This window comes from Danio rerio, chromosome 13, assembly GCF_052040795.2.
Source record: "Danio rerio strain M-AB ecotype USA chromosome 13, GRCz13ab, whole genome shotgun sequence".
NCBI classification, from domain to species: Eukaryota; Metazoa; Chordata; class Actinopteri; order Cypriniformes; family Danionidae; genus Danio; species Danio rerio.
Genome location: NC_141033.1, coordinates 38,688,666 through 38,706,840, shown reverse-complemented (window position 1 = coordinate 38,706,840; position 18,175 = coordinate 38,688,666). Strand labels below are relative to the sequence as shown.

The 18,175-nt window shown below is 37.6% G+C and overlaps 1 protein-coding gene across 8 annotated transcripts in view; it reads left to right on the top strand.

Moving 5' to 3' along the window:
• The window catches only part of pcnx1 (pecanex 1), an 83,185-nt gene that overhangs the window by 62,638 nt on the left and 2,372 nt on the right, over positions 1 to 18,175 (top strand). For all 8 annotated transcript variants that reach the window (XM_087279605.1, XM_087279604.1, XM_087279601.1 and 5 more), the window contains 14 exons: positions 224 to 401; positions 1,398 to 1,506; positions 1,607 to 1,736; positions 1,817 to 1,875; positions 1,978 to 2,193; positions 6,227 to 6,480; positions 6,570 to 6,800; positions 7,927 to 8,027; positions 8,986 to 9,136; positions 9,320 to 9,550; positions 11,638 to 11,912; positions 11,988 to 12,160; positions 13,639 to 14,093; positions 17,385 to 17,525. In XM_087279605.1, coding sequence (XP_087135731.1) covers positions 224 to 401; positions 1,398 to 1,506; positions 1,607 to 1,736; positions 1,817 to 1,875; positions 1,978 to 2,193; positions 6,227 to 6,480; positions 6,570 to 6,800; positions 7,927 to 8,027; positions 8,986 to 9,136; positions 9,320 to 9,550; positions 11,638 to 11,912; positions 11,988 to 12,160; positions 13,639 to 14,093; positions 17,385 to 17,525 — 2,704 coding nt within the window. The remainder of the gene's footprint in view (positions 1 to 223; positions 402 to 1,397; positions 1,507 to 1,606; positions 1,737 to 1,816; positions 1,876 to 1,977; positions 2,194 to 6,226; positions 6,481 to 6,569; positions 6,801 to 7,926; positions 8,028 to 8,985; positions 9,137 to 9,319; positions 9,551 to 11,637; positions 11,913 to 11,987; positions 12,161 to 13,638; positions 14,094 to 17,384; positions 17,526 to 18,175) is intronic.

Here is an 18,175-nt window from a genome sequence, read left to right as displayed (position 1 = left end):
AAGCGTACCGGTTTAGAAGGAGAAAAAAACGGTAGGAATACAAACGCGCTGAGAAAGTGGCAAGGGGGGACAATCAAACTTGGGTTCGGACCAGGGAATTGAACTAAGTGTGAAAGCACCATAAGGGATTGAGTCGCTGTGTCTGATCATTGTGTATTAGCTAGACACCGTTTTGTGCTATTATTTGCAAGCAATCAATTCATTCTCTGCCATTTTCTCTCAGGATCGGGGCTCTGGTAATAACCATCGCTGGACTGAAGCTGCTACGTTCTTCCTTCAGTAGTCCAACATATCAATACGTCACTGTCCTCTTTACGGTCCTGTTCTTCACCTTTGATTACCGCCAGTTCTCTGAGACAATGCTGCTGGACCTTTTTATTATGTCCATCATTTTCAGCAAGGTCAGTTTTTTTATCCTCCAGGGTTGAAGTACACAATTTTGATTAGGGCTGTCATAAAAAGCCTAGTTCTTTTGAAAATATGTTGAATTTATATTAAAAAAAGGACATTCTAATTTAAAAGGACATTCTAATGCAAAAACTGTGCATACTTTTTGGGGTTATCAAGAGGTGCTTGCAACATGGTGAGGATGTAACCAATGTAGTTTGTTTTTTGTTAGCTTATGCTACTTTCTAGACAGTTGGAGCTGGGAATTTCAGCTGGGAAATTTGTTCCAGTCAATCGTGCATTAGACTTGCTTAAATATCAAGATATTTAACAATTTTGCTTATATCGTAATTAATTGTCCAATGTCCCTGTCATTTCAGACATAAAGACATTTGCAAGATTGTGTTTGTTTTAGAATGTAAAACTGTAATTTGTAGACTGATTATTAAGGATTTAGGGGCATAACTATATACAATTTTGTACCAACAATTTTCTGTACATATTTTTCATTTTGATGTGTATTGGTTACCAAACAAAATAGTCCTGTGTGTGTGGAACTTAATTAAAAGTTAATACTTTTATAAATCTTTATTTTAAACAATATGAATATATTTTATTCATATTGATGAATAAACAATATGAATATCTATTCTAATATCCCAAGATAAATCTTTTAGCTCTATGCTGTTTTAGTGGATGCATAAGTGAAACTTCACTAGACATTATGCAGCACATCATCTCCCATCCAGTAATTGTATTGTATTGTAAACATTGTACTCTAGTAATGTTTGTGCTTTTTAAATATAAAAAAACAGATTAAATAGATGCTAATTATTAAAAACTAACAAGATTTTTTAAATGATAGAAAATGTTACCCTTTTCACAATTTCTGTGAATGCAATTCAAATAAATAAATAAAGGTTTTTAAATGTGTATTCCTCACGTTAAAAAAATTGTTCAGATACTCTCTTAAGTCTGTATTGTATAAATGTGATTGTTGTTCTTTGCAGTTATGGGAGCTCTTTTATAAGTTGAAGTTCGTTTATACCTACATCGCACCATGGCAGATTACCTGGGGCTCTGCCTTTCATGCCTTCGCCCAGCCGTTTGCAGTGCCACGTATCCTTAACCCACATTGTGTTTTACATCTATATTCAATACATTTTATAAGATCAGTCTATGTGATTCCTGCTGTTCTTCTTTAACTCCACTCTTCCAGACTCTGCCATGTTGTTTGTGCAGGCCATTGTGTCTGCTGTGTTCTCCACTCCGTTAAACCCATTTCTTGGTAGTGCCATTTTCATCAGCTCTTACGTACGTCCTGTGCGCTTCTGGGAGAGAGAATACAAGTAAGACAAGTGTATGTCTGAGATTTTTTTCATTATTATTATTATTATTTGCCTATCTTAATGTAATATTTGTGTTTCAGTACTAAGCGAGTTGATCACTCCAACACCAGACTTGCTTCGCAGCTTGACAGAAACCCAGGTATATCTATATAAAGTGACTGAAATCAAGCTTAAGGTTGTTTCTTGACCAGTGAGACTTTGTGTGACATATTTTTTAATCTGTGGCGTCTCATCTTGTCAGGTTCAGATGATAATAACTTAAACTCCATCTTCTATGAGCATTTGACGCGCTCGCTCCAGCACTCTCTGTGTGGAGATCTGCAGCTGGGCCGCTGGGGAAACTACAGCACCGGAGACTGCTTCATCCTGGCGTCTGATTACCTCAACGCTCTTGTTCACCTCGTCGAGATCGGCAATGGCCTCATTACCTTCCAGCTCAGAGGACTGGAATTCAGAGGTAAGGGAAAGAGATGAATATATATATATATATATATATATATATATATATATATATATATATATATATATATATATATATATATATATATATATATATATATATATATATATATATATATATATATACACATACACACACACACACTTATATATATATATATATATATATATATATATATATATATACACATACATACATACACACATATATATATATAAGATAAAACTGACAATAAACCTGATATTGACAATACAAATACTTTTTGTTTAGTATAATCTTTATTAATACTAGTATGAGCAATGCTTTTAAAACACATCAAATCAAATTGAATCATATTGATCAACAAGGTAATTTTTGGATTTTACATGTATAAAATGTCATAAATGCACCTTATATTTGTAGATATTGCAAAAATATTTAATTACAATATATATTTAACTCACTGGTCCTTCTGCACCCAACCTGCTCTGAGCTGGCCTCTAATCAGCGATTCTTTGCATATGAAGTTGGTTGCTGTAATAAAAAGACTAAAGTCTGTGGCCTCTAGCATCTGTCAATAGAGGGCCTTTTGAGGTAAGGTTTACCTGCTTAGCATCTCGCTAGCTGGCCTCTGTTACACTCACCCCCTAAACCTCATTCCTATCTCAGACGAGCCCCCACGTGTAACCAACCAGTCCTACTGCACCCAACCTGCTTGAACCGGGGATTCTTTGCATATGTCCGTTGCTCTAACAAAGAGGCTAAAGACCATGGCCTCTAGCATCTGTAAATCCGCTTTTTAAGTTGTGACGTATTGGTGACATAAAATACTGTTTCCAGGTCCAAGCCGCTACTCATTTAAATTGAGAAAATGGCCACTTTTTTGTACCTATCACACATTAAAGTGAATTTTACATAAAATTATAGTGTACACATCGGTTCCTGGACTTGCTGCATCACAAATACCAACATTTTAACAATATATAAAACATTTTATCACTTTCTGGAAGACCATGCAATATTTTGTAGCTAATGTATTTTTCCAATATTTCGAAAGTTGCATATGTGGCATCCAAAGATGAACTTGTATGTCATTAATGTAATTTCCACATATTGCGATATATCAGATCAGATTTCTATGTGGGACATTGAAGATATTTATTTTGAGTCGTCCAATTGCCAGATAATCCTAAAAACAAATGTATTGCAGTTTGCGCTAAAAATTTAGCAGCTTGTTCTTTACATTAAAAATTATAAGAAATGTTTCTTAAACACCAAATTACCACATTACACTGATTTCTGACACTGTAGGCTGTATTCATCTTTTCCATTACAGCAATAAATGACATAATGAAATATATTTGGAAAAGGTTTTTACTATAATCTTTAAATCAATGCTACCTTGTTGAGCAAGAGGAACATTTTAAAAATCTTACCAACTCTAAACCTGTTGAACATACTTGAAAATGTTACAGTATTTTGCTTGTTCTTTCAATTGAAATGGCTCTGTGTACTCTCTCTTTCCCAGAGATTTGTACAAATTAAGCCTCAAAAACAGGTCACTCAAACATCATTAAATTGGTGATGTCGCAGGACTGAGCGCATGAACATAACTGCCCACGTTTTCAATGCCTGTTCAGTATTCAGCAACTTGATGAGGCCTTGGACTAATATATGAAGAGGTGGTAAACAATCATATCATTTTCAGACGAAAATTAAATAGTCAGAATTTGCTGTAAACAAAATGTGACCGTTTGTTTATCCTGCCTTATATCTGTGGATCAGCCCAATGGTGGTGTAAAGATGTGGAGGATATTTTCATGGCACATTTAGACAATTGAGCATCATTTACAAGCCATAGCCTGTCCGAGTATCATTGCTGACTGATTGTGACTTGTTGTCAGTGGCTTCATAACAACCTTTATATACCTTCTTATTAAGTCTACGTATAGTAGGATAAAACTAGCTTCTTAAAAATGACATTGAATTCTCTACATTCAAACATGCAGTCACCAGATCTCAGTCCAGCAGAGCACTTTTGTTATGGGCTGGAGATTCATATCATGGATATGCAGCCAAAAATCCAGCTGCAACTGTGTGATGCAGTCTGTGTCATACAATATAAAGCAAAATTTCCAGGAAATGTATGCAAAACCTTGTTGCTTATATGCCTTGAACAAAAATTATAAAAGGTTTCCAGCCAGGGGTAGCCAATGTGTAAAAGTCTTCAGAGCAGAGTAGCTAAAACAGCACGTTTAATTTAATTTATTCATTTGCATATTTGGATCTTTATTTTAAAGATTTGTTTTTGGCTTTTTACCTTTATTTGACAGGTCAGTAGGTTGACAGTAAGTGAAGTGCGGGAGAGAGGGGGGGTAGGATTGGGAAAGGTCCACCAGCTGAGATTCGGATTTGGGATGCCCAGAGCTCTTCCGCACCATATGTCGGTGTGCCAACCACTAGGTTATTGCGCTGACATATTTGTATCTTTTGACCAATGTTAAAAATATTTAGGTTGTTTTTGTCTAGGAGTATAAAGGAGAAATGAGGGTAAAATGTGTTTTTAAATGGCATATTTATTTTTGAAGGATTGTCTCAATGTTTTTTCTCTTTCTCTCTCTCTCTATGAAAGAGAATAAAATAATCAAATAAAATACACTATCTACAGTCATGTAAAATGTTAGGACACCCTATTAAATCCCATGGCTTTCAGGAAATAAAAATTCATTAGTAAATAAATGTCAACAAACCTAAAGAAACTGGAACAATGAACAACTGACCCAAAAGAGAAACTGATCCAAAATACCACCAGAACTAACTGAGAGATAGTTATATAGAAAATATATAGAATATGAAATATCAAATATATTAAATAAATATAAATGAAAAAGAATAAACTAATTAAATAAACAAAATACACTATCTACAGTCATGTAAAAATGTTAGGATACCCTATTAAATCCCTTGGCTTTCAGGAAATAAATATTCATTGGTAAATTGATGTCCACAAACCTCAATAAACTGGAACATAACGCATAAGATTCTGATTCTGATAAAAACAAAAACTTTTTCCTCTTTGAACAGAATATATTTTATTTTTTGAAAGATCTAAGATATTTTGGAGCAGTAAACATGTCAGGCTGCATAATTCTAATGAATCTTTGACTTCTGCTGTCTTCATTAATTTCAGAAACACAGATTTATTTACAATTTAAAATGGCATCTTTGGCTATTGTTTCTGATGGAGATACTTTTTTGCTTTAAAAAAAATGTAAATAAAAAACCGTACACATACCTTAGGAACAGTATTACAGAAAATTTTGGCGGTTTAAAAACATAGATTTTTTCCAAACCACGGTATACCTTGAAAATGGTTATCGTCCTAGTACATACATAAAAATCAATTCTAGTAACATTTAAGCTGATTATGCAACATTTCTATCTCTATCAGAGGTGTCAGTGTCATTATGGTAAAAAAAAACACTATAGTATTTACTATGCATTGCTGCAGTATATTTTCATGTGGGTGTCTGACAACTGAAAATAGAAGCAGATATCGCAGCATCTTACTTTTCACCTTGCACATTTATGTTAACATTTATTATTTTTTATCTTTCATTCTGATTCCAATGCCTAATTATTAAATTGTTGAAATGACTATAATTAAATCAAATATTCTTAAGACTAAAATATTATGTGTCCTTTGGAAGAGTGTACTTGCATTGTGATGTTATTACTGTATATTGTCATTCTGGCACTATGTAATGAGTGGCATAAAATGGGCCTAAAATGATGATAATATCGTTTATTGCAGAATATTTTGATGCAATAAATCCAACAACAAAGAACAGATATCGTGAAAGGCCTGTTTGTTCCTTGGCAGTTCTTAAAATTGCAAGGGTGTCCTAACTCTTTCACATGACTGTATATGCATTCAGATGATTAGTAATATTTCTGACTAGGTTTGTCCATTGGTCGACTTATTGTGTTTATGACGGGCTGATAAATATTTTACTGCTTGTGATATTAAAGTATTTCATCTATCTTTCAGGGACATATTGCCAGCAGAGGGAGGTAGAGGCGATAACAGAGGGAGTGGAAGAGGATGAAAGCTGCTGCTGCTGCGAGCCTGGTCATCTCCCCCATCTGCTGTCCTTTAACGCTGCCTTCGGCCAGCGCTGGTTGGCCTGGGAGGTTCTGGTCACTAAATACGCCCTGGAGGGCTACAGCATCACCGATAACAGTGCCGCGTCTATGCTGCAGGTGTTTGATCTGCGGCGAATCCTCACCACCTACTACGTAAAGGTAAGCACACAAACATTGCTGTCCTCTACTGACCCGATCTATTGAAAACTTGCTATTTATCATTTGTGTTTGTTTGTATGTGTGTGTAGGGCATCATTTACTATGTCATTGCCTCTCCTAAACTGGAGGAGTGGTTGGCGAATGAAGGTCTACTGGAGGGCTTGAAGAGCTGCGGAGAGAGGAATTACGTTGATCTGGATCCGACTTTTAACCCTAATATTGACGAAGATTATGACCACAGACTGGCAGGGATCTCCAGAGACAGCTTCTGCTCGGTCTACCTCAGCTGGATCCAGTACTGCAACTCTCGAAGAGAGAAGGTAAACACAAATAGATACCACTCAATATGTGTAATGCAGTTTACAGTAGCTTTCAGATGTTTGGTGTCAGATTTCTTCATGTTTTTTTTTATTACAAATAAAAACTTTATTGCCAGGTATATTTTTACACACAAGAAAATAGTTTTTGTTTCAGAAGTTTCCAAAGTACAACAGGATGACAGTGACAAGACAAAAACACAGATATTAAAGGGAAAAAAAAGAAAATAGAGAAAAAATACACTGTAAAAATACTGGCTTCCACACTATTCCTTTATGCTAAACATACATGATTGAACATAAAACAATTATGTTGTTGAATGTCACAAATATGTAACGAATGTCGCAGCAGAAATTAAGACTCATCAGACCATGCAATGTTTTTTCATTGAGTTACTGTTGCCTTTCCTTCAGCTTGAACCAGTCTGGCCATTCTCCTTTGACCTATGGCATCAACAAGGCATTTGCGCCCACAAAACTGCCACTGGATATTTTCTCTTTTTTGGACCATTCTCTGTAAACCCTGGAGATGGTTGTGCGTGAAAATCCCAGTAGATCAGCAGTTTCTGAAATACTCAGACCAGCCCGTCTGGCACCATCAACCATGGCACTTTAAAAGTCCCTTAAATTACCTTTGTTCCCCATTCTGATGCTCAGTTTGTACTGCAGCAGATCGTCTTGACCATGTCTACATGCCTAAATGCATTGAGTTGCTGCCATGTGATTAGCTGATTAGAAATGTGCGTTAACAAGCAGTTGGATAGGTGTACCTAATAAAGTGGCTGGTAAGTGTATAGTGTTGCTGATATATATAATCCATGTCTCTGATTCTACCGAAAGCTGCATTTGTTTGCTCAAACATAGATTAATCAGTAAAAATAATATAAAATAAGTTTATTATTATTATTATTATTATTATTATTAATATTATTATTATTATTATATATTTTAAAGAGTAAGCTATTGCTGTAATGGCCAAACTGAATTTCTTGGCATCATAACTGAAGTCTACTTTGTTACTCGATCCTTGAGAATTGTTCTAATATGCAGAATTCGCACTTTATTTAAATTAAAAAAAGGTTTCTTGTTCATCTTCCTATTTGTTCTGTTGTCTGTGTTGTTTTTTCAGCCACTGGACAGTGAAAAAGACTCTCTGCTGGTGTTGTTGTGTTATGGTCTGTGTGTTTTGGGAAGGAGAGCTTTGGGAACTGCATCTCACCATATGTCCAGGTGGGGGCACAAAAATCTTGTACTGAGCTGGAGGCTTTCCAAAAAGCTTTTCGTGTGTGTGAGACTGTTGGGAGGAGTACTGAAAAACCATACCCAAGTAAAAGTGCCATTAAATGCCAAAAAATGTAGTGCGAGTAAAGTGAAACTATGTTTTAAATACTACTTAAAAGTATGCGGGAAAAAAAGCCCTTTAAAAAGTACTCGAGTAGTAAGTCGGGTATTACACTGTGAAAATGATCCCATCTTATATCCTGCTAATTAAACATTTTGCTTATATCAGTGCCATTTATTTTAAGGGTGTTTTTAACTGGAAATTTAATTATTTGCCATTCATGGACTAAAAATATAAATGTGAGTTTATTTAAAGTGAAAACAAATTACAGTTAAATATGCACATATAATAACCCTACAGAAAGCAGGTTTATGCATTGTATGGCCTAAAAACAAATATAAATTCTAGCTGTGAAGATATGTTAATGCTTATTATGCACTTTGATGCCTGACTAACAAGCAATAGTGTCCTGGTGCTGTTAAACAAGCTTATGTAGCACGGATTAAATGCATGCAATTTGTTGATGTGTTTGAAAACATAACATTCTGTAGTGCATTTAGTTATTGTTTAAGGCCATTTGGCTCTGTCATTATGTGTAATAATTTTGCATATTCTTGGACACCTTTTTATTGCTTTAAAGCATCCGTATCTGAAGTTTTTCTGTCTGGTGCAATTTTTCAATGCGCCATTTAATTGGATGGGAATCATAGGCATGATTATTCTACTTAGCCATTCACCTTATACTAGAAAAAATAATCATATTACTGCATGTTGAAGTAAAGCCCTGATACAGCACTTAAAATGTACTCAAGTAAAAGCTCCTGAAAAAAACTACTTGATTATAGTAATCTGAGTAATTGTAACTTGCTACTTTACACCAGTGGTTATGTTTTTGTGTTGTTACAGCAATCTGGAGTCATTCCTGTATGGGCTGCATGCCTTGTTTAAAGGTGATTTCCGGATCTCGTCTGTGAGAGATGAATGGATCTTTACAGACATGGAGCTGCTGAGGAAGGTGGTTGTTCCGGGAATTCGCATGTCACTCAAACTGCATCAGGTGAGACTCATCTGTTCTCTGTCATACCTTTTTATGGATTGATGAGGAGATTCCCCCCCATTGTGTAAAGCGCTTTGAGAGCCCAGAAAAGCGCTATATAAATGTAACAAATTATTATTATTATTAATATTATTATTATTATTATTAGTGTGTACCCATAGTGAGTCTAATCTCTCTTTGCAGGATCACTTCACTTCCCCTGATGAATATGAGGAGTCATCGGTGTTGTTTGAAGCCATTTCTTCGCACGAGCAGACACTGGTGATCGCTCATGAGGGGGATCCGGCCTGGCGCAATGCCGTCCTGTCCAACTCTCCCTCTCTGCTCGCTCTCAGACATGTGCTGGATGAAGGGACCAATGAGTACAAGATCATCATGCTGAACAGACGCTACCTCAGCTTCAGGGTCATAAAGGTGAGAGAGGACACAAAGCAGCAAAGGAAGAAAAACTGAGGGAAAAAATCTATGGCCACATAATTATTTGAATGAATTATGGGAGTAACTGTGTACAAAGGGGGTGGCGTGATTCTCAGTTCAGTCTCAGTTCATCCATTGAGTATTAAAAAGCAATTAGAATTAACTGTAACACTTTAAAGGGGACCTATCAAAATCACTTTTTTTTTTTTTTTTTTTTTTTTGGAACATTGTAAATATAGCCTGCCTCTTAATGGTAAAATGAATTAATTATTTTTTTTGTAATCATACTTTATAAAAGCAGTCTTCAGAAACAATTTGACATTCTTCCATTGTACATGTAATCAGAGGGCGAAAGCCTAGCCCATTAGTAGGGCCAGACGGAATCTGCTGAGGTTTTTTGCTATTTCTGCGGAGAATTTTGGTAAAAATCTGCGGATTTCTGTGCAATTATTTTGGGAGTATCCAGCGGAGTATCATAACTAAAACCTTAATATATAAAATAAAAGTAATAAATTACTGATTAAAAACTGAATAAATTAGTAAAATAAAAGTAAAAAAGTCAATAAACAGAATTAATGATGAGCTAAAAATCTGCAGAAATCTGCGGAATTCTGCGGAAAATCTGCGGAATTCTGCACGTGCAGATTCCGTGTGGGTCTACCCATTAGTGCCGATCTCTCAGGCATTAGGATAGACAGCCCTGAATAAGTAGCAGCCATCTGCCATTATAGTTTTCACCTGCTGAAGATATAATATAATAAATGTGGAGTTTTAGATGCACAAATGAACACTGGAGTCTCCATAGACGACCTTTATTTTGATACATTTCAGTTTTTCACAGTGATAACTTAAGTCCTGTTTTTGAATCTGTTGCTATTCTGATGCATAGGTGTTTGTAGCTCTGCCCTCTTTTGAAAAAAGCACAATCTCATTTGAATTTAAAGCGACAGTGACCAAAATGCCACAATTTGGATCAAAGCCTAAAAGGGGCAGTTTTCATAGAGTTATAAAACATTATATGTGAGGTATTTTGAGCTGAAACTTCACATACACACTCTAACAACATCATAAACTTTTTTACACATTGTAAAAGTAGGCATAATAGGTTGCCTTTAACTTGGTGACATAGTTAATCATGTTTCATTCACTTACTATAGTAATTACAATGAAATATGCCTAATTATGAATAGCTAAGCCTAAACCTAACCCACATTCAAACCCCAACCGTACAGTAAGCACATGTAATTAGTTAATATTACTTAATACTACTTAAATGAATAGTTACTGTATGTTTTGGATGACTCCTTTGTCTGTCACACCCATTACAGGTCTTTCAGTCTCTGCTAATGATCTGATGATCAGTATCAGGTTTTTTCGCTTAAGGAGACATGGAAAATGTGCTGAACTCATGGTCCTCCGGCAACGTAGTTGAGAAAATCATCTGGAGGGGGATAAACCATAAACTTTAAACTGTTTTTACCACAGATGTGCTTGTGACACTAATCATGTTAAAATACCTAGGGTAAAATTAGTTTAATTCAATTTCTTGTCGGCTTAGTCCCTTTATTAATCCGGGGTTGCCACAGCGGAATTAACCACCAACTTATCCAGCAAGTTTTTATGCAGCGGATGCCCTTCCAGCCGCAACCCATCTCTGGGAAACATCCACACACATTCACACACACACTCATACACTACGGACAATTTAGCCTACCCAATTCACCTGTACCGCATGTCTTTGGACTGTGGGGGAAACCAGAGCACCCGGAGAAAACCCACGCAAAGGCAGGGAGAACATGCAAACTCCACACAGAAACAACAACTGAGCCAAGGTTCAACCAGCGACCCAGCGACCTTCTTGCTGTAAGGCGACAGCACTACCTGCTAGTTTCAAAACAGCAAAAATAATGCAAAATTAAGCTTTTTTATCTGTATGTATTATTTTTAGAGCAACCCTAATATTTCAAATAATTTGTTTCAGTTTCTGTAAAGGGAAGTTCCCCAAACTGAAAGTGCAGGCTTTAGTTAGTCATGTGGAAAAATATGGAATAAGTTATTTAAAATTTTCACATGTGCATTTTCAGGTGAATAAGGAGTGTGTTCGTGGCCTGTGGGCAGGACAGCAGCAGGAATTGGTGTTTTTACGAAACCGAAACCCGGAGCGTGGAAGCATCCAGAATGCCAAGCAAGCACTACGCAACATGATCAACTCATCATGCGACCAGCCAATCGGATACCCAATATATGTATCGCCCTTGACAACCTCTTACTGTAATACACACCCCCAGCTGGGACACATACTGGGAGGACCAATCAGCATTGCCAACATACGAAACTTTATTGTCAACACGTGGCACAGGTGTGTGTGAATTAGAGGAAATGGACATGTTTTGTGTGATGTCATATTAACAGCACGTTTTTTCTCTGATTGCAGACTGCGTAAGGGCTGTGGTGCTGGCTGTAATAGTGGCGGGAATGTCGAAGATTGTGATGCGGGTGGTTTGTCGTGTGGCAGTGGGAATTCTGGGAATTCTGGGACAGGAGCAAGTGATTCCCAGCATAGCTCAGGACCCACAGCGCTACACGCGTACACACCACATTCTCTGGGTAAACACACAGTCAATGCTTAAGACATCACGTACTGGTTGAGCTCACACTTTTACTGTGTAACTTGCATGGAATTATGATGTCATTTGTGTTCTACTTAGGCTTTCACCTAGTTAATCTTTGCAAGTCCTCTATCTGTGTTTTTAAGTTTAACATGCTGTGTCTGACACTTTATTGGTGTATGTTTATAGCCAACGTATGTGTAAAAGTAGAACAAAACCAGAAAAGCAGAGCTCATCAAAATATGCTTGCGCATGATGGTGTGACTTTGCATTTTTTGAAAGTTGTAAGGTTGTGGAGGTAATTTAGGCCTTATGTGCTGGATGGATGGATAGAGTGATAGACATCAACTTTTAATTGATTTATTGATTGCTTGATTAGACAGACAGGTGGATGGATGAAAAAGGACTGAGAGATAGATAAATAGATGGATAGGTAATAGATGGATGGCAAGTGAATGGATGGACAGATTAGTGGATAGACATAGATATGGATGGGTCTATGAAACATTAACTCTTGAACAAATCAGTGGAAAGCCAGAATAATATAAGTATGAATGTATAAATAGACAGACAATAGATGAATTAATGGCTAGACAGACCAGCAAAGAAGGATGGATGGACAGATATTGGCATGAATGGATTGAGAGATAGATATTGGGATAGATAGAGGGATTGAGAGATAGGTATTGGTATTAGATGGATGGATAGATAGTTATTGGCATGGATGGATAGATAGATATTGCCATTGATGATGGATGGATACATCGGTGGGTGGATGGATGGATAAATATTGGCATTCATGTTTTAAATACATGGTTTGGATATTGGCGTTAGTTGATGGATGGATGGATGGAAGAATGTATAGACAGACATACAGGCAGAGAAAAATGGATGGATGGATACACAGATAGACAAGTAGATAGACGGATACACAGACAAGCAGAGATGGATGGATGGACAGACGGATGGATGGATGGATGGATGGATGGACGGACAGACAAACATGTAGGCAGAAAGATAGACAGACAGGCATAGATAGATAGATAGATAGATAGATAGATAGATAGATAGATAGATAGATAGATAGATAGATAGATAGATAGATAGATAGATAGATAGATAGATAGATAGATAGATAGATAGATAGATGTACGGAGAGACAGACAGACATATAGGCAGAAAGATAGACAGACAGGAATAGATAGATGGACAGATTGATGGATGGATAAATAGATAGACAGACAGGCAGAGAGGGATGGATAGATGGATAGACAGACAATTGATGGATTGATGAATGGACTGATGGATAGAAGAATTGATTGATTGATTGAATGAATGGACAGATGGATAGATAGATGGATGGGTAATAGACAGAGAGATGAATCAACAGTTATCCATCTGTCCCTGATGTATCCAGTAAATAACACACAGTGTCTCTCTCTCTCTCTTTCTCTCTCTCTCTCTGTTTGTGTTCAGGTACGAGTCAGAGTTCTCAGTCAGTTCAGTCTGGTTTGGTTCGTCAGTCTCCTGCGCGTGCGTCTGTGGTCAGTCAGTCGTCCTCGTACCGCCACAGCAGCAGTCGTCAGTCTTCACTGCGCACATCTGTGACTGGTCTGGAGCCCTGCAGACGCTCCTCCAGCAGCCAGCTCTCGCTCCGCACCCTGCCCACCTCCCTGCAGCTCCGGCTGGGAACCAACTCCTCCATCGCCAACCCCGAGCCCCCTGGCCCCTCCAGCTCCCTCTCCGCTCACTCCATCCCGCCCTGCAAACGACACGCACACACGCTCGCAGGCCTGCTGGGAAACGAGGCCTTAGTGCTGGGGACGGACATCCATCCTCACCCCCACCACCACCTCCACTACATCCACCATCACCATCACAACCCCTCGCTGTCATGCCTGAGGAGGGACGACATCTCCTACAGAGTGCAGGTCAGTAGCTACGTTTCCGTCCACCTATTTTCATACGCATTTTGGATATGGGCATAAAAAACGGTTGATGGAAAAGGCAAGACACTCATAAAAAATGTATGCGCATAATTGAGTAGGATAAAGTTTTTGTTCGATAAGAAACATTGCTCAAAAACTACAATGGAAACACTTTTAGCGAACAAATTCCAGTATGCGCATTAAAAAAGGTCATGTGATTTTGTTATAAGAGGTCATGTGATGATAAAAATGTGTGTAAATGGACAAACCAGCAGGCTGAGCACATTGTAAAACATACGAAATGTTGTTTTGGTCATTCTGAAATGCCTTGACTACCTCAGTATTCGTGTTATTATATTATTAATTAGAATGCAGAATTTCCGAATTATCTAAAGCAGGGGTGGGCAAACTCGGTCCTGGAGGGCCGGTGTCCTGCATAGTTTAGCTGCAACACTAATCAAACTCACCTAAACATCCTAATCAGTGTCTTCAAGATCACTAGAAATCTATAAGCAGGTGTGTGTGATTTAGAGTTGGAGCTTAACTGTGCAGGACACCAGCCCTCCAGGACCGAGTTTGCCCACCCCTGGTCTAAAGCGTCTGCTTCGCGTCTGACCCCTTCAAACACCACCACGCAATCATTGCGTATCGGCATTGTCATCTGAGGTTCAAGTAATTTATTAAATAAAGAAAAGATTGACGCAGCTTCTTCTACCACAGAAAATTCTGTTTTTATTTTTGATATTTGGTGCCAGTTTATCAGAAAGTGGCGATTTTGTTCTCTGGTGGCAGGCCTTTTTACACAGATCTACCGACTACCTGTGGTGTTATTTCATTGACAAATATCGTGAACGCAGTATTAGAAGTCGAGATCGCATTTATGTAATAGCCTACGAACATGCGAATGTCTTTGCTTGTGCGCCGATTTCCTCTGCTCCTGCACAAAACTACTTGCACGCCCCCTCAAATACACACTGCTCAAGCGCAGATCTTCTTGTGCGCTCTTAAATAAACACTGCTGAAGTGCAATTTAGTGTGTTTATGTAACAAGTATGTCTCCAACATTTATTAGATTTGGTAGGAATATTTATGAATGTCTCCAATAGACCTACAGAGCATTCTATACATCATGTTTGCTGGCCTCACGCATCACGCACCTGTCAGTCAGCCAGTCAGCACTTAACCTAAAAGGGTTAAACAAATAACGCACAGCACTACTATGGTTACAGAAAAGTTTGCGCTGTTATAATCCACTTAACTTTTAATAAGCTTTGGTGCGATTATCACCCGCCATTAAAAAAAAAAACACTTCTGAATGTTTTGAATGAAAAGCTTTAATGTAGCCGTGGCGGGATGAATTTTGGCGTGGCGCCCTCCCATGGAAGAATGAATATAGCGGAAACCATGGCTAGTGTCTAGAGGCCTCAGATTTGGCACTTTAGTTGTGTGTAAATTGTGGGGGTGGGCTGATCCAAAGTATTGATATTTCGATATTGGCAATGTATCAAAAGGATTGAATAGAAGTATCAATCTTTTCTGTGTTTTTTTTTTCTTAATGAGTGATCACTGATTTTAATAAGAATCAGAATAAGAATTGGTTTTATTGCCAAGTGTGCTTTACACACAAGGAATTTGTTTAGGCTACACAAGCTTCCAGTGTACATAAAGTGACAACACAAAATAAATATAAGAAAATACGACAAACATTAAACAGAGATGCAGTTAGACAAAAGAGCTCTGGATGATGAACTGTATGTACAGATTTGTTATAAATATACAAGTTATAAGGTGCTGTGTACAAATGTGTAGGAGAAAGTATTCAATTCATCTTTATTTATGTAGCTCTTTTACAATGTAAATTGTGTCAAAGCAGCTTCACTTAGAAGATTATAGTGAGTTGAAACAGTGTCAGTTCATTTTTCAGACATTCAGTTCAGTTTAGATTAGTTCGGTTCTGTTCAGTGTGTTTTAATATTCACTGCTAAGAGTCCAAACACCGAAGAGTAATCCATCAATGCGCAGGTCCTGAACTATGCAAGCCAGTGGCGACAGCAGGGAGTAAAAAAAACTTCACCAATGGGCGAAAGTATTGCATTGAATATTGTTATAAGGTGCTGTGTACAAGTGCAGATTATATAGGATTGTGATATAGGACAGTGTAGATTACAGACGGGACAGCATTGGAAGCAGAGAGAGGGGAAGGATCAACAAAGGACCTTGAGCTGGGAATCAAACTCAGCTCGCCATGAGCATTCTGTACTATATATGTTGGCACACAGTACCACTAGGCTATTGATGCCGACATGATTTTAATATCTTAATTGTGTATTCGTATTTACTTAAATATGTTTCTGCTGTATCTCTGCTAATGAGTCATTGTTCACTCACAGACTTACACTTTCAAGCCACAGTACACAGCACACACACCCACAGCGCAGCTTTTAAACCTCCCGTGCATGGCTGCAGTCATCATGACTGAATGAAAAAGGAGTTATTTTACTCCAGTTAAAAATGACGAGGCTTTGTGTGACACACAAAACACCACTGATCAGTCAAAGTAAAATAGGCTCAAAAGAGGAGCCAACAGTCTTTTGTTTCATTAAAAAAAAAAAGTTAAAGGGAAGAAATTTTGATATTTTTTAATTAAACAAGGTTTGTGCAGGTGACATGGTGGCTCAGTGTTTAGCATTGTCGCCTCACAGCAGGAAGGTTGCTGTTTTGAGTTCTGGCTGGGTCAGTTGTTATTTCTGTGTGGAGCATGTTCTCCCCATGTTGGCATGGGTTTCCTCTGGGTGCTCCAGTTTTCCCTACAAATCCAATGATGTGTGGCATAGGTGAATTGAATAAACTAAATTGGCCATATTGTACGAGTGTGAATGTGAGAGTGTATGGGTGTTTCCCAGTACTTGGTTGCAGCTGGAAGGGCATCCGCTGTGTAAACATGCTGGATAAGTTGGAGGTTCATTCTGCTGGGTTGACCCCTGATGAATAAAGGGACTAAGCCGAAAGACAATGAATGAATGAAGGTTTGGGGAATGTAGTTTTTTGTAATATACGGCATTATATAGCATATATTATTGTTTTATTAATATTGTTCTGCAATTTCAGTAAGTGCAAAAGGGAATTATGTCTATTTATTTAATAATAATAGTGAAGATGGGAAAAAAGTGTATAAAATCAATATTAAATATTTCATTTAAGTATCAGTAACAATATCGATAATTCTTGTGATGAAAATAAGTGCTATCGCCCATCTCTAGTTAATTGTTGAAGTTTTTGTGATTCTGTGTGCAGATTGTGGATGTGAGTCAGGTGTTGGATGTGACAAATCATCCTAAGAGGAAGGAGCTGGTGTGGCCTGATGAAAGCATGAGATTGAGGTCTGGACGTAACTTTTGGAGAGAGTGGACTCCGCTAGAGGGCATGGAGGGTCACGTGAGTACATCACACATCTCTGCTGTTATTGCTGACTACAGCGGTTTAAACTTGTTTTCTGTAGAGCTGAAAAAATAATTATTGCATGTAAAACCTGATTTATTAAAATAAAAATGTGCTTAGCGCAGCTAACTTGACGTCAAATAAGAAAACTTAAAACTTAAACATGAAAACAATGAAGCTAAATCGAAATATAAAAATATATATTATCTGTGCGATTTTTTTTGTCTGAAAAATTCCTGTCTGAAAAAATCTTAAAACCTGTACAAAAGGAAAAATGGGGGAAAAAAATTTAAATCTGGAAAAAAAATCTGAATTTTTAACAATTCAAGGATATAATAATAATAATAATTATTATTATGTCATATACATGTATGTCGCACTTTTCTGGGCCATCAAAGCGCTTTACACATAGGGGGAATCTCCTTATCTACCACCAGTGTGCAGCATCCACCTGGATGACGCAACAGCAACCATGTAACACCAAACCACACACCAGCTGATTGGTGGAGAGGAGACAGAGTAATTAAGCCAATTATGATATGGGGATGGTTAGGAGGCCACGGTGGACAGAGGCCAGTGGGCAGATTTGGCCCTTTTTCGAAGGACATCCTGGGGTTTTTAATGACCACAGAGAGTCAGGGCCTCGG